Source organism: Hylaeus volcanicus, chromosome 4 (assembly GCF_026283585.1).
Source record: "Hylaeus volcanicus isolate JK05 chromosome 4, UHH_iyHylVolc1.0_haploid, whole genome shotgun sequence".
NCBI classification, from domain to species: Eukaryota; Metazoa; Arthropoda; class Insecta; order Hymenoptera; family Colletidae; genus Hylaeus; species Hylaeus volcanicus.
Genome location: NC_071979.1, coordinates 27362819 through 27375150, shown reverse-complemented (window position 1 = coordinate 27375150; position 12332 = coordinate 27362819). Strand labels below are relative to the sequence as shown.

Below are 12332 nucleotides of genomic sequence, written 5' to 3'. Positions count from 1 at the left end.
CAATGTAACACAATGTTTTCGAACGACCTGAAGGACAAACGCAAACCTCGAACACGTGTTCCCGAATATCCCGAAGTCCTTGTCAAACATGCTATTTAGAATCCACTAAACGTTACGAGACTGTCTAGATAAAATTCTAAACTAAATTTTTCACTGAGCACATTGTTGATTTGAAGTGAGCATCTAACCACTCAACTATGATAATTATTGAGAATGGACGTTAAGTCGAGAAAAAATGCGTGAAAACCAGCAATTCCTACCAGTGACGGATACAATTGAGGGACTAGAAGGCCTCGAACCCTTCCCTCGTTAATAAAAAAAAATCATGTATATTAATTCGATTATATTATTCCTGGGGATAGGATTCTCGAATTCCCCTACTTAACCCCTTCATGCTCAAAATAATTTATAATAGAAAACGATTCTGAGATTTTCTAATCATTCTAAACAATCTTTGCAAATAATCCACATAAGGAAATAATATTAATATAATAAAATCTAATATAATAATCTGTCTCTTAACATCGAATATCGACGCACTCGTCGAATGTATGTGGTTAGGTGAGCTTACACAAACGTTATCTACGATCAAAAACTAACTTAGGGAAAATGAATCGATTCGTTAATTAATGTTCAAAATTACGCTACAGCGATTAAAGAAAACGATAAATACATCGTCGTTAGTTATCCAATGACTTACCTTTCTTCTATGACGCCAACATTTTACGAATGTAACTATCAACACAGACTTAAAAAAGTAATTTCTATCGATAGCACTTTTAAATGTTTTTTTCGACGTATCAAGTCAACATACCGAAAATAACTGTCAGAAATTCGATCTTGCAGAGTTAATTACGATAATACGAGTCAAATTACGTTGACTTGGGTCGAGCTGAACAATCACGGCAGCCCGCCGAAAATCTATTATTAACGCATACAGCGCCACCTGCGATAATACAAGAGACAAACGAGGACTTATTAAACGAGGTTTTCGTAGAGAAAATGAACTAGCATTTTAACGAAGAATTATTGAACGAGGACTGAAAGGGACCAAGATAAACAGAAAAGGACGTACTTATTAAACGAAGTTTATATAATTTATTTATTTCGCGTAAAATCTCAAACATTTTTTCGTCTTTTGCGTGTAACAACATTCATTGACTATAAATTACAATAAAATATACTTATATATCCTGTATAACCAGGAAAGTAACAGCTGTACTGTAAAAAGATCATAAATATATATCGACTAAGACGATCGTCGTATGAATCTCGGCACGACAGTACGTTGAATGGAATTAATACGAAGAAGGCACTTTTGAAAATTCAGTTTCCAAGTTAGTACCAGTCAAACGATGCCAAAAAATGTGAAATCGTAGTCCACAGCATCCGTAGCATTATTAAATTTCTTATGTCTTATATTGCTTGAAATGAATATACGTGCGTGTACGTAGCAGATATAAAAATATTTTTGCTAATTTCTCAATGCACGATATATTTTTAATACAAAGATATACCAAGTGAATACTGGTTTGCGAGAACTGTACAAACCGTTAGAGTAAATACATGTCTTCCAACAGAGATGGGTAGTATTCTTATTAAAGATAAACATCTGTTTATTCATTATTGCTTCGATAAAAATATTACAGTTCGTGTTAAACGAACAAAACCTTGTTTGAGTAAATATTATTCGAATCAAATTTTGCCCATCTCTGTCTTCCAATATGTTAAAAAATATTTTTCCGACTGGATTCAGTCGGACTCAAAGGGACGGCGCGAGCAGACTTTGGTAAAGATTTCGAAGACACGATATACCCGGTTTTCGTTGCGTTTGTAACAAGATTTTTCGGTTTAGGCGGAAGCGGAGGAGGCTTCGGTGATTTCACGGGTGACGACGACTGACTATCGAAAGTATCCAAAACGGTTGTTCTAGAGCGAGACCCGTTTTCCAAAATGGTCCGATCGCCGTTCATTATGGCCGTATCTAAAATAAACGAGCCCTCTTGAGACTTACTCCAAGATTCGTTTCCACTGGCAGGCACAACGAATCGTTCGTTGATGTTTCCATTCCTCGGAGGGGCCATCGTGTCCTGATCGTCACAGTTTTGTCGTTCGTTAACCGAACCGTAAAACTTGGCGTTTGCTTCGCATTTGGCAGATACTATCCTAGGTCTTCGAACCTTGTTGCGATCCGCCGGCTTACCATTTTCCTTGTTCTGATCAGTAATTTCATAGCTTTAAGGGTCGAAACGCAACATGATAAAAGTTTCAGGGATAAAGTATATTTGAAAAATGATACGAGATATCTGTGCGCGTCATCGAATGTCGTATTGTCGGAAAGATACACGTTTTATTAATATGCCACAGAAGATGTGATCATCCGTTTACCTTTAAGAAATCTGGCAACTCAAAATTGATTTCCGTGCCTCTCTGGTCTTCCAATCTGGATCTCTGAGCTCGTTTCAAGCCTTCGTACAAATCTACGAATACAAACATGATTTACGTTGGAATTGTAGCTATTATCAGCAACACGATAACAAGACAATTTTTCAATATAATATGTTCTTTACCTTCGCCATCGAATCTCCCTGGTAATTGCAACTTTACCCCATTCCGCCACTTCGCTATCAAAGGTGGGTGAGACTTGGCAGTTTCTTCGGGCTGGTAATCGTTCACGCTACCCTTGTCGCTCGAACACTTGGACTTCCCCTTTAACATAAGAGACAGAAATAATTGGTCGTACTGTATCCACAAATTGCACTATGCAACGTATGCAATATATTGTATACCTTCTTTTTTCCATGCATCGTAGAGTCTCGAAGAAAAAACTTGCTGGGAAGAATGGAAGATCCTTCGGATCGTTGATCGTCCGACTAGACGTGAAAGCATAAAAAACTTGAAGTATGGGAAAGGTCTAGCCTTCGACATATTCTTTTCACTGCTTGCTTAAACAAACAACTATTACCTTGCACGAGCCCTCGTACGGATATTTACTCGCACCTTTGCCCACTAAGAGCTCCTCGAATACCCTGTTAGTGATCTCGTCCAAAGTGGGTTGACCGTGCAGCACCTCGTGCGTATACTTAACCGTATGTAATTCTTTTTGCGGATCTATAACGGGAAAATGTTTTTTGCTGACTCGATGATATTACATTTCAATATTTGCGTAAACCAAATATAAGGAAGGTTGGTAACTTTACCTTCGTCTTTTACGTTCATCAAGGTCAACCTGGCGGGAGCATCGATAGCTGGCATATTCATGCAAATACAGTGATTCTCGCTCCAAACAGAGATTGTATCTAAATTGAAACCGTATTTATTTAAAAGTGGTTTCAGCACTTCTTTAAGGGTTCTCCCTTTGTGTGCGATCACAGTTATCATACGCCGCGAAGGTAAATCTACTTTCAATATTTTCGTTGGAACGACTTCCACCTCTTGGCCAGCCAGTACCGATGATGGATATTTCGTTTCTATCGTCTAAAAGTACAAAAAAAATCCATAACTAACATTCGATTGAATGTACGTGGAATTTGTTCGAGTAGTTTGTATCCGTTACCAATTACCAAACTTCATTGGACATAGAATGTAACCATATGCTTAACACGTATGTGCGCAACTACGAAAGCTGTGCCGAAAATGCATGCACGAGAATGTATTGTTGTGTAAAAGTGTAATCTGAAACGTATCTGACACCATTTTTTTCCTTTTCGTTTTTATCAAAATGTAGTTACAATCCGACAGTAGATGTGTACAAGATTTTCCATTTCAATTGTCTTACGCCATTACCTCCGACGCTCGTGCTTTAAAAAAAAAAATTTCAGATCAAATCAATATTTATCATAGTATTCATCAAAACAAACTAGATCTGAAATATTTTTTTAACAGTAACCACTAAATTCGAAGATAACGGAATGGAAACGTTAAAATGGAACATCCTGTATATGTGGAGCGAGCAGTTTGATTAGGCAGCAGAAATATATTTGGAAGGAGGAAATTCGTGGTATGTAGAGCGCAGGAAACAAAAGCACGTTTCAAAAGTAACCGCGGACCCGTGTTAATGAGACAAAATCGATTTTGTTAGTTCTGGATAGTAATTTCGAGAAGATGCGTTAAATAAATACGGGAGAACACAAACCTCGTCTGTGGCTAGGATTAGAACGTCATAGTTAGAGTATCGGAGAGCTCTTTTATCAAGGAGGCGTGTAACCACATCTTTAATACTCTCCGTTTGGCTAGTTGGCACAACCGTAGTCGATCCATCGGGTAATATTACCCGACATAACCCGGTACATTTGGCGCGAACTTCTTTCGTTTCGTTTGACTGTCCTTCGTAGGACGATAAAGACTACAAGTTACACATACAGCAGCTTTGTAGATTCGAAATTAAATGTGTATTTATTAACGCATTAGATATTATGTATCGTCTGTTTGTATCTATCATTTTTAGACAGCGCTTTTAACGGTTCACGCTTGCCATAAATAAATTTCCTTATCGCCGTTGCAATACCAAAAGTATAAACTATGTTTATAATGGATACCAAACTAACGTGTATTTCGATGAATTAACATACAGTAATCTTCGAGTAACTGCTTAATAGCGTTACTCTCTATCCGCATTTACGTAGTACGCAGAGCAAGACGATACTCACATGTTTGTGAAACGATTGCCTGAGGGCCAGATCCCATGACGCTAACGAAGATCTGCTACTAGATATAGAAATACTGTCGTCGTTGTTATTACCTTCCGCTTCTCTTTTCATTGTCGTGAAACTCTTATATATGGTTTCGCTTCTGCTAGGGGTTTTACTGTATTCAGACTCTCCACGATCTTTCGATTTGGACCTATAAACATGTTTCGATAATTATAATTGTAAGCACCATTTCCTTCTGTTCTTCTTTTTATATACGATAGATTACCATTACCTATTTTTTCTATTCCATGGAAGAATAGACTTTCTACACCGATCCTCAGCATCTGAATGGCTCTTTTTTAACTTCACGCTAGGCGAACTCGTTAAATGTAGATCGCAATCTACCGCACTTATTACGGAACTCCCTGTTTCTATACAATGACGGTATAGATCGGACCTTAAAAATCTAGGATAGCTGTCGAATTTCATCAGGTTGAAAACCTGTTTTTGAGCCTGAAAATAAGGAATCCAATAATGATTTACATGATGTCACAAAGCAAAGAATCTAACAACCCTGATAGCAATGTAGATCTTCACCTGTAGAAAAAGATTAGTGGGTGCTTCGCCAAGGAGTTCCTGAGTTATTTGACCGGCAGCATGACTGTCAACGTTCACAGGTTCAGCTGCAGTGTTCGACAAGTGGCGTTGATAAATTTGATTAGCCAACTTGCGCCGTGTTGTGACATCCTTGGTATCTTTATATCTTTCGCAGGCAGCCCAAAAGTAGATGTTTTCATGACTGAACTCCTTCTTTAAGAACTCCTATAATGGAAAAAATTAATATGAAAAAAACCATTTGGATAAATATTGTAGGTTTATGTTTCTAAAGAGATTTCAATCTTACCGCAAAAGTTTGCAGGCCTTTTGGGTCCTCCAGCAATTTCTCGAAACCACTGGCCCATGCATGGATGCTCTTGCAATCGGTGTTTTTGTCGCATAATTCTGTGCTACCGTGCTGCGTTGAAGAAGCATTACAAAATTTTACCTCGTTGATTAACATCGTTACCCAGGATTAAACGAGTCATAGGGGGAACGTTCGAGCGCGTGCGCGGTCTCGTAGTTATGAATCTTATTTTTAAGTATCGGTATTGAGTATTATAAATTAAAAGGAGTAGACAAAAATAAATGCTCATCGACGTCTGCTTATCGATGTTTACGATACTGATTTCATCGTTAACGCAATTTCATAAAATCGAAATTCTTCGAGCAAGGCAAGACGGAGGCGTGTCTGCACGTTCATTCGTGTATGTGCAATATTTACTATATCTACAGTGGCGTAACTAAGAATTCAAGGAATTCCAACTTTGTGCAAATAAAGAAAAGATTATAATTTCGAGAAAGAGTCCCAGGTTTACTCGTTACACCATTGGTCTAGCTACATATACACGGTCATTTAACTCGAAAGTATAACAAAAAATGTATGACTCAACAAATTTCGAATCATAAGGATATCGTACAATGTAATTGTGAGGAGCGTTCAAAGTAAACAAAGGGAAAGAACATGCATGTTTCCTTTTACGATTCTCACCGATTATATCAACCGGACGTTTTCTCTGTGTGTGTACACAGATTTACGTGCAAAGTGTATAAGGACGATGGAAACAGCGTGAGAATGAAGAATATTCTCACATACTGAAATAAATGATTTCAAAGTTTTCTCGTCTGTTTCATTAAACTACACTAGAGTATATATATATATATCTCACTTTAATATCGCATATCTTTTAATTCTAAAATGTATTGTGATCGTAATTAACGGTAATTTTGATACAAAAGCAAAGGTACAGACACATGTCGATATCCGAAAAATATTCGAAAGATTAACGTATGTACAATTAGTAGTTATCAATTAGTAACATTTTTTCTATTACGATAAAACATTCGAGGGAAAGAATTACCATCCCTAGCACGTAGGCCCCAGAATTGGTAATTACACCACTGGCGGAACTCGAGCAATTAAATTCTGTCACTCCTCGTGACCGACAAACATTAAAATAATGTGATGCTGATTCAAGAAAACTCTAGGAAGAAGATATGTCATTGTAATTCTTAGAATGATGGTAAAACGATGCAACACGTATCATCGACTTTGCGTTGTCGATGATGAATTATTAATTGTTTCGTTTGAATCTCGCTTTCCTAATCCGTTCGTAAAGCAAACAAAACGGGATATGACAGCTTCGCGTTCCTTAACTGGTCTAGTCTAACCAAAGAATAAAGTTTGAAAGGTAACGATTAAAAATTCCCACAAGTCATGAAAGAAAGTTTACGGCGGAATTGCGATCCAAGAGAACAATATCGACCGTGTTGTGCCCCACGTACCGATTTCACCACGGTGTCCATGTCGTGACCGAAGATCGTATTCCTTCGTATAGCCGCGCCACGATCCCATTTATCGCGGGGAAAAGTAAAAAACGCTGGGACGAAAATGATTGGTTTACGAAGGAATATCCTCGAATAGCCTCTAAAGACTATGTTGCCCTGAGAGTCCGTAATAATAAGGGCTCCGCCCAGTTGCAACGATGCACCGTTGACAATTGTGATTCCTCGCACACGGTGTCTGTTCAACTCGGTGGTCGTAACACGGCGTACACGCAAACACAATCGTCAACGATCGACAACGATCGATTCGCTACGAGCACACGGGCTCAGCACGCCGCACCAATACGGTTCGATCGATTAATTCCTCCAAATTGCGAGTTCAAAGATCACCGTGCGTTAATCAGCACCGTCGTAACCGTTACGATCAACGTCACGTTCATTTCGTGGCTTAACATGTCACTCTCGTGTGCACACTGCTGCGAAGCGTGTACTCGGCCCCGTACTTCATTTCCTTCTCTCTCTCTTTCCCTCTCCTACTCGATTTACTCGGTCGGTCGGTTGATCCCTCGGTCCCGTCGGTAGCTCGCTCTCTCGTTCGCGCCAAGCTCAATCTTTCATTCACTCATCCGCTGGGTCCAGTGATTCTTAATCTTTCCAAGCTCTCGCGACACACTTCACAAAATTCTTTATCTTTTAAACAACACATTTTCGGACAGATAGAATATTAATCATCTTTTTACCATGGCAAGTAATGCTTTCCTATCTATTATTATGTAAATATTAATCTAATAGATAAACGTAATAGATAACATTGAAATAGAAAAAATTCCATAATAGATTGAAAGATACGAATTACACATATGTAATGAAAATTGAACTCATTGTTCGTTACTGTTTCAATAAAAATTGGAATTTCAATGATGTTATATCTCACGTTGAATCAGTCTAAATTTATTCGAGTCGAATTTTGCCCATGTTTGTGCCACAGTGGTTAAGAACCACTGGCTTACTCGATTCCTCTCTTGCATTCTTCCCCTCGCAGTCCAAGGTTTCATAACCCCCCTCGTTTCTCTCATACATACAGTAAAACGCCGATTATCCGAACAACCGATTATCGGAACACAAAACGGGACTATCTTTATGAAACCACAAGCCTTGCACCAACACTGTTTACATTTTGATACCTTATATGTAAACAATTTTACTAACCTCCACGATATAGTATGCTTGCTGTTCAAGTGTCCCAGTTTAGTGCCCTACAAATTCTAGATGGAAATGAATAGATAAAATTACACGTTCATGAGTGACACGCGAAAAAAAGATGCTGAAAGTGGAACGTTAATTAAACGTTGTTCACGTTTGAACAGAGGCGTCAGTCACGAAAATCTAAAACTATTTTGTACATTTTTTTAGCTCTAGTAGCGTTTGAATTGTTGTATTTGGTATTCAAATAATCAATGTTTTACTGTGCATCACGTACCTCTGCATTCACTACTTTATCCTCGCGTTCTTTTATACGCGACAAGGGACACGCACAGACGCATTCAATTGTAAATTCTCTTCTTCCTACTTTTTCTTCGCGTCTTCGAGTTATAACTGGATTTATATACTACGCGCTTCCATCTCCATTTACATCGTTATACGTACACATATACTTTTAGTATTTAGCGACTATACATATATGTATACGTATAACAATTTTTTCTCTACACAAGCAACTTTAGAAATTGACCATATCAAGAGTACCACACATTTATACAACAAACCACGCAAGTGAAGGACTTTTGTGAATTATAAAAAATCGTGAAGACCTTACCAGACAAGTATCTTGCGCACAGGCTCCAACGTTTCGAATTTCCTGCAAGCTTCCCCAGGGTCGTGAGTTATCCGATTTATCCGAATACGTTTGGCAGAGTGGTCGAGCATAGTCCATGCTCGCGTTAAGATCCTCGAAACTATGCACTAAAGACTTGGAGATACCGGAAAAGACTTTTGGGCTAAATTTGTCCCGCGTCTCGGTTTCTGTCGACTCCACTAATACTGTAAATGGGAGTAACCGTTTCGATCTGACTATAGAATCATCGGATGTGTCGATTGGATCCTCTATACCGTGCAGCATCGCGGTGGTGCAAACGGACGCGAGAGAACCAACGGACGAACTAACCAACCCCTGCTTAACTGTAGAGGCAGATGGTAATGGACAGGTGGGCAAGTCCCCCCTCCTCGTTCCCTTTTGTACATCGGAATGCACCTCGTGATTCTCTATCGTTGCCATGTACGTATTTATTCCCTCGCAAAAATTGTTAAAAACGACTCTTTCACGAGATAAATCCCCGTTTATTTTACACGCGTCCGAATCGTTTGTTTCGTTCCAGCATGCGTTAGACACGGCTCGAACCGTTAATCGAAAATCGACGGCCTCGTTACCGTACGTTCTCGACGGATGTTCACACGCATCCTGAAAATATATATTCATTTAAGGAGAATTCTTTTAAACGGACGGCCGTTAAAGCGATTCATTTTATTTTTTGTTTTCATTTACATTTTCGAATATGTTTTCTGTGGTCATTACGAAGTCGTTACATTTAAGGAACTTTAGGAATTGTTAGTCAAGTACGATGGGAACAAAATTGATTCTTCTTTTAAAAATTTTGTACTCTGATAGGGAAACCTTAGGAACGGGTGCAAAATGTACGAGACAATATGTTTAAAAAAATTCTAGAATAATAGGGATCGATACTCAATTGTTTTTATAAAAAAAAAAAAAAAAAAAAAATGTATTTCGACATAGAACATTTTTAAATGTTAGGCATTATTGGCTTAATTCCGTCATATTAGCAGCGGCTTTCAGCTGAAACGATGTAATAAACAACGACTAATTATCAGTCTTAACTCTTACACGCGGGGTCCATCAAGGACCCCATCCTCATTATTCCCTTAATAACTCGTTGACTTAATTGAATTAATGCTTGCCATTTTAAGCAATCCTCTCTTTTCAATCTCTTTAATTCTGTACCCCGGTTATACATTTTTGTATGCATGCATTAAGTATATTTTTAATTACTTGCAAACACTACTACTCAAATCATCATCCCTTATATTATGCATCCAGTTATATATAAAAAAAACGCTCATTGCACTCCTAGGTTTCCCAAAATATGAAGTATACATTTAAATGAAAGTTTAAAAAGTTACAATAGTACAAGTTAAAAAATCTCCCGACTTATTTCGATATTAGTCATTTTAGCGATTAATCGAAACAAACGCCGTGATCAACATACCCTGTATTCTGAAACAGGACAGCATCTTCTTCGGGAGACGTTTTGTACGATATTTTGGTCTAAATGGCTTGTGCAATCGTCTTTAAAGCCGATTCCAGAATCACTGTTGCTCGAGTGAGCCGTCGAAGTACTTATGTTACTGGGCTGCGGAGATGAAGCATCTTGATGCCTCCGCATTTCGTTATAGGAACTTGCATCTGTACCAGCGGTATCCGATATATACAAAGTTTGTATAGCACCGATGAGACCATTGCAGCTGTCAGGAAACTCTTGGCACACGTTTAATTCGGAAGTTTTGGTGCATGTGAATCCAAATATATTACATGCGCTGGAATGTACCGCGTGGTCGATCAATTTATAATAAATAGTGAAAACATGGCATGAGTTCGAAACGATATTTTCTTTATCTTTCACAGATTTAGTTAGTATGCCGAAATATTGTTTGTCTTGTTCGGAAAAGGAATTGCAAAATATTATTCTATAAGATGGATATTCTGCTATGACACGATTCTCTGAGTTGGTGAGCTTTATGTTTGCCACGTGTATAGTTAAGAGCACTGTGGTGGGATTTCGTTTTTCAGCTTTCAATCTTTTGATACATTTTCTCAAAACCTAAAAGCATAATTTAAAAGTACAATTTAATGAAACATGCTGAATTATACACTGTACAAGATTTATTATTCAAACTAATAGAGCTTTGTTACTTATAGTTAAATGAAATGATGTATATATTACCTGCATCATACAAGAGGGATGAAGTTGATTTGGAATATCAATGGTTCCAAGATAGCCCACAACCGTTCTATGTACTATTTTTTCAGAATCCCTTTTATGAGCAGCTGGTGGTGGAGGTGGTGGAAGAGGACTAGACATATCCCAACGATAATGCAATCCGCAATAACTTCCTTCATTTTGTGACACAGTGGATGGTCTTCCTGTTGCATCAAACATAGCACCGCTTTGCAGGTCCCGCACAACTTTGGCAACTCTACATTGTAATTGCAATGCTCCCATGTTACTTGTACGTGGTTTGTGAGTATACTTGGGCTTGCAACGTACTGTTGCAACTCCTTCTTCATCCGAAGAATCTGAGTAATAGTTCTCAGCTATTTGTAGTCTCAGAATACCCTTAGAACGACCAATTAATTGCACAACATCGTCGTGAGGCAGTCTGCTGACATTGTGACCATTGACAGATACTAAATAGTCGCCGGCACGTAATCCAGCATTTTCTGCTGGACTTCCTGGCACAATGCAACTCAAAATACAAGGTTGCTGTCCTGAGATCGTGAAACCGAATCCTTTCGTTCCACGTAACACCTCCACTGTCCTTACGCCGTAATTCACTCGCTTTTTCTTCCTTCTGTTTTGGTGCATTCTCGTGTTTTCTTTTCATCAATTCTCACCGAATCCACCGATGGAATTATCATCGAACCAACACTTTCACAAACCAGAATATCTTTCGAACCATCCTTGCCCAGATTGCGTTCAGTCTATCCCTTCAACTTCTTCGAGAGATAATTAGGTATTCGAAAATCAAGCGACTTCCCTTCTCCGCTTTATAATCGCGTACGTTGATCATCGATAATTAAATTCCATATAAAATTCGTCGTTGTCCGTTTACACTACGAATCGCGACGGCGTTCTTCCTGCGTTCCTGCACCTCTTTCTCCTACACGCTATATATCACTATCATCGCGATACTACAAAATACGCTTTCGAATATTGCCTTCCTATTGTGTGTCTTTCAACATTTTTATATTAAAATTTTCTCTTGCAAATTATCTTATGGATCGAAGAAATGGAAGCAGTTATAAAATGTTTTGATAGTCGATTTAGTCCTTTTCTTCTGCTTCCATCCTTTCACTCCCTCCACTTGTGCCTTTCTTTCGTTTACATCATTGTTTGTACCTACATATATCCATCGATTCGCAGACTTCCGGTGTATAGATACATGTTTCGACAAAACATCTATTCAACAGGAATTTTACGATAACAACCATATTTTCATTATGAATAACGAATGGTCTATAATTTT

At 38.3% G+C, this 12332-nt stretch overlaps 2 protein-coding genes across 4 annotated transcripts in view; both read right to left on the bottom strand.

The window, feature by feature from the left end:
• Nucleotides 1-894, bottom strand: part of LOC128875512 (uncharacterized) — a 39903-nt gene extending 39009 nt beyond the window's left edge. Inside the window, exon 1 of the mRNA XM_054121145.1 lies at nt 701-894. The gene's annotated coding sequence lies outside the window, so the exon portion shown is untranslated. The remainder of the gene's footprint in view (nt 1-700) is intronic.
• A 189-nt stretch (nt 895-1083) lies between these two features.
• On the bottom strand, nt 1084-12151 carry LOC128875027 (regulator of G-protein signaling loco). Of its 3 annotated transcripts, none has more exons than XM_054120315.1 (14): nt 11030-12151; nt 10295-10906; nt 8830-9471; nt 5536-5646; nt 5229-5453; nt 4924-5144; nt 4650-4842; nt 4136-4345; nt 3201-3477; nt 2966-3111; nt 2790-2873; nt 2571-2709; nt 2389-2480; nt 1084-2216 (listed from the first exon to the last, which is right to left on the bottom strand). In XM_054120315.1, the coding sequence occupies exons 1-14, from the start codon at nt 11669-11671 to the stop codon at nt 1728-1730; spliced, it is 4083 nt and encodes a 1360-aa protein (XP_053976290.1). In that variant the 5' UTR covers nt 11672-12151; the 3' UTR covers nt 1084-1727. The 3 variants fall into 3 exon arrangements, with proteins under 3 accessions (XP_053976290.1, XP_053976291.1, XP_053976292.1); XM_054120317.1 differs by having other exon boundaries at nt 2073-2235; XM_054120316.1 differs by lacking the exon at nt 4136-4345.
• Nucleotides 12152-12332: the final 181 nt, after the last annotated feature.

What these genes read in the sequence shown, in the direction of transcription:
- LOC128875027 (XM_054120315.1), bottom strand. Translation starts at nt 11,671, where the DNA reads ATGCACCAAAACAGAAGGAAGAAAAAGCGAGTGAATTACGGCGTAAGG. An exon ending in CGATGCATGGAAAAAAGAAG is followed by an intron (nt 2,710 to 2,789) that starts GTATACAATATA and finishes CTTATGTTAAAG; the next exon opens with GGGAAGTCCAAGTGTTCGAG. An exon ending in AGTTGCCAGATTTCTTAAAG is followed by an intron (nt 2,217 to 2,388) that starts GTAAACGGATGA and finishes ATTACTGATCAG; the next exon opens with AACAAGGAAAATGGTAAGCC.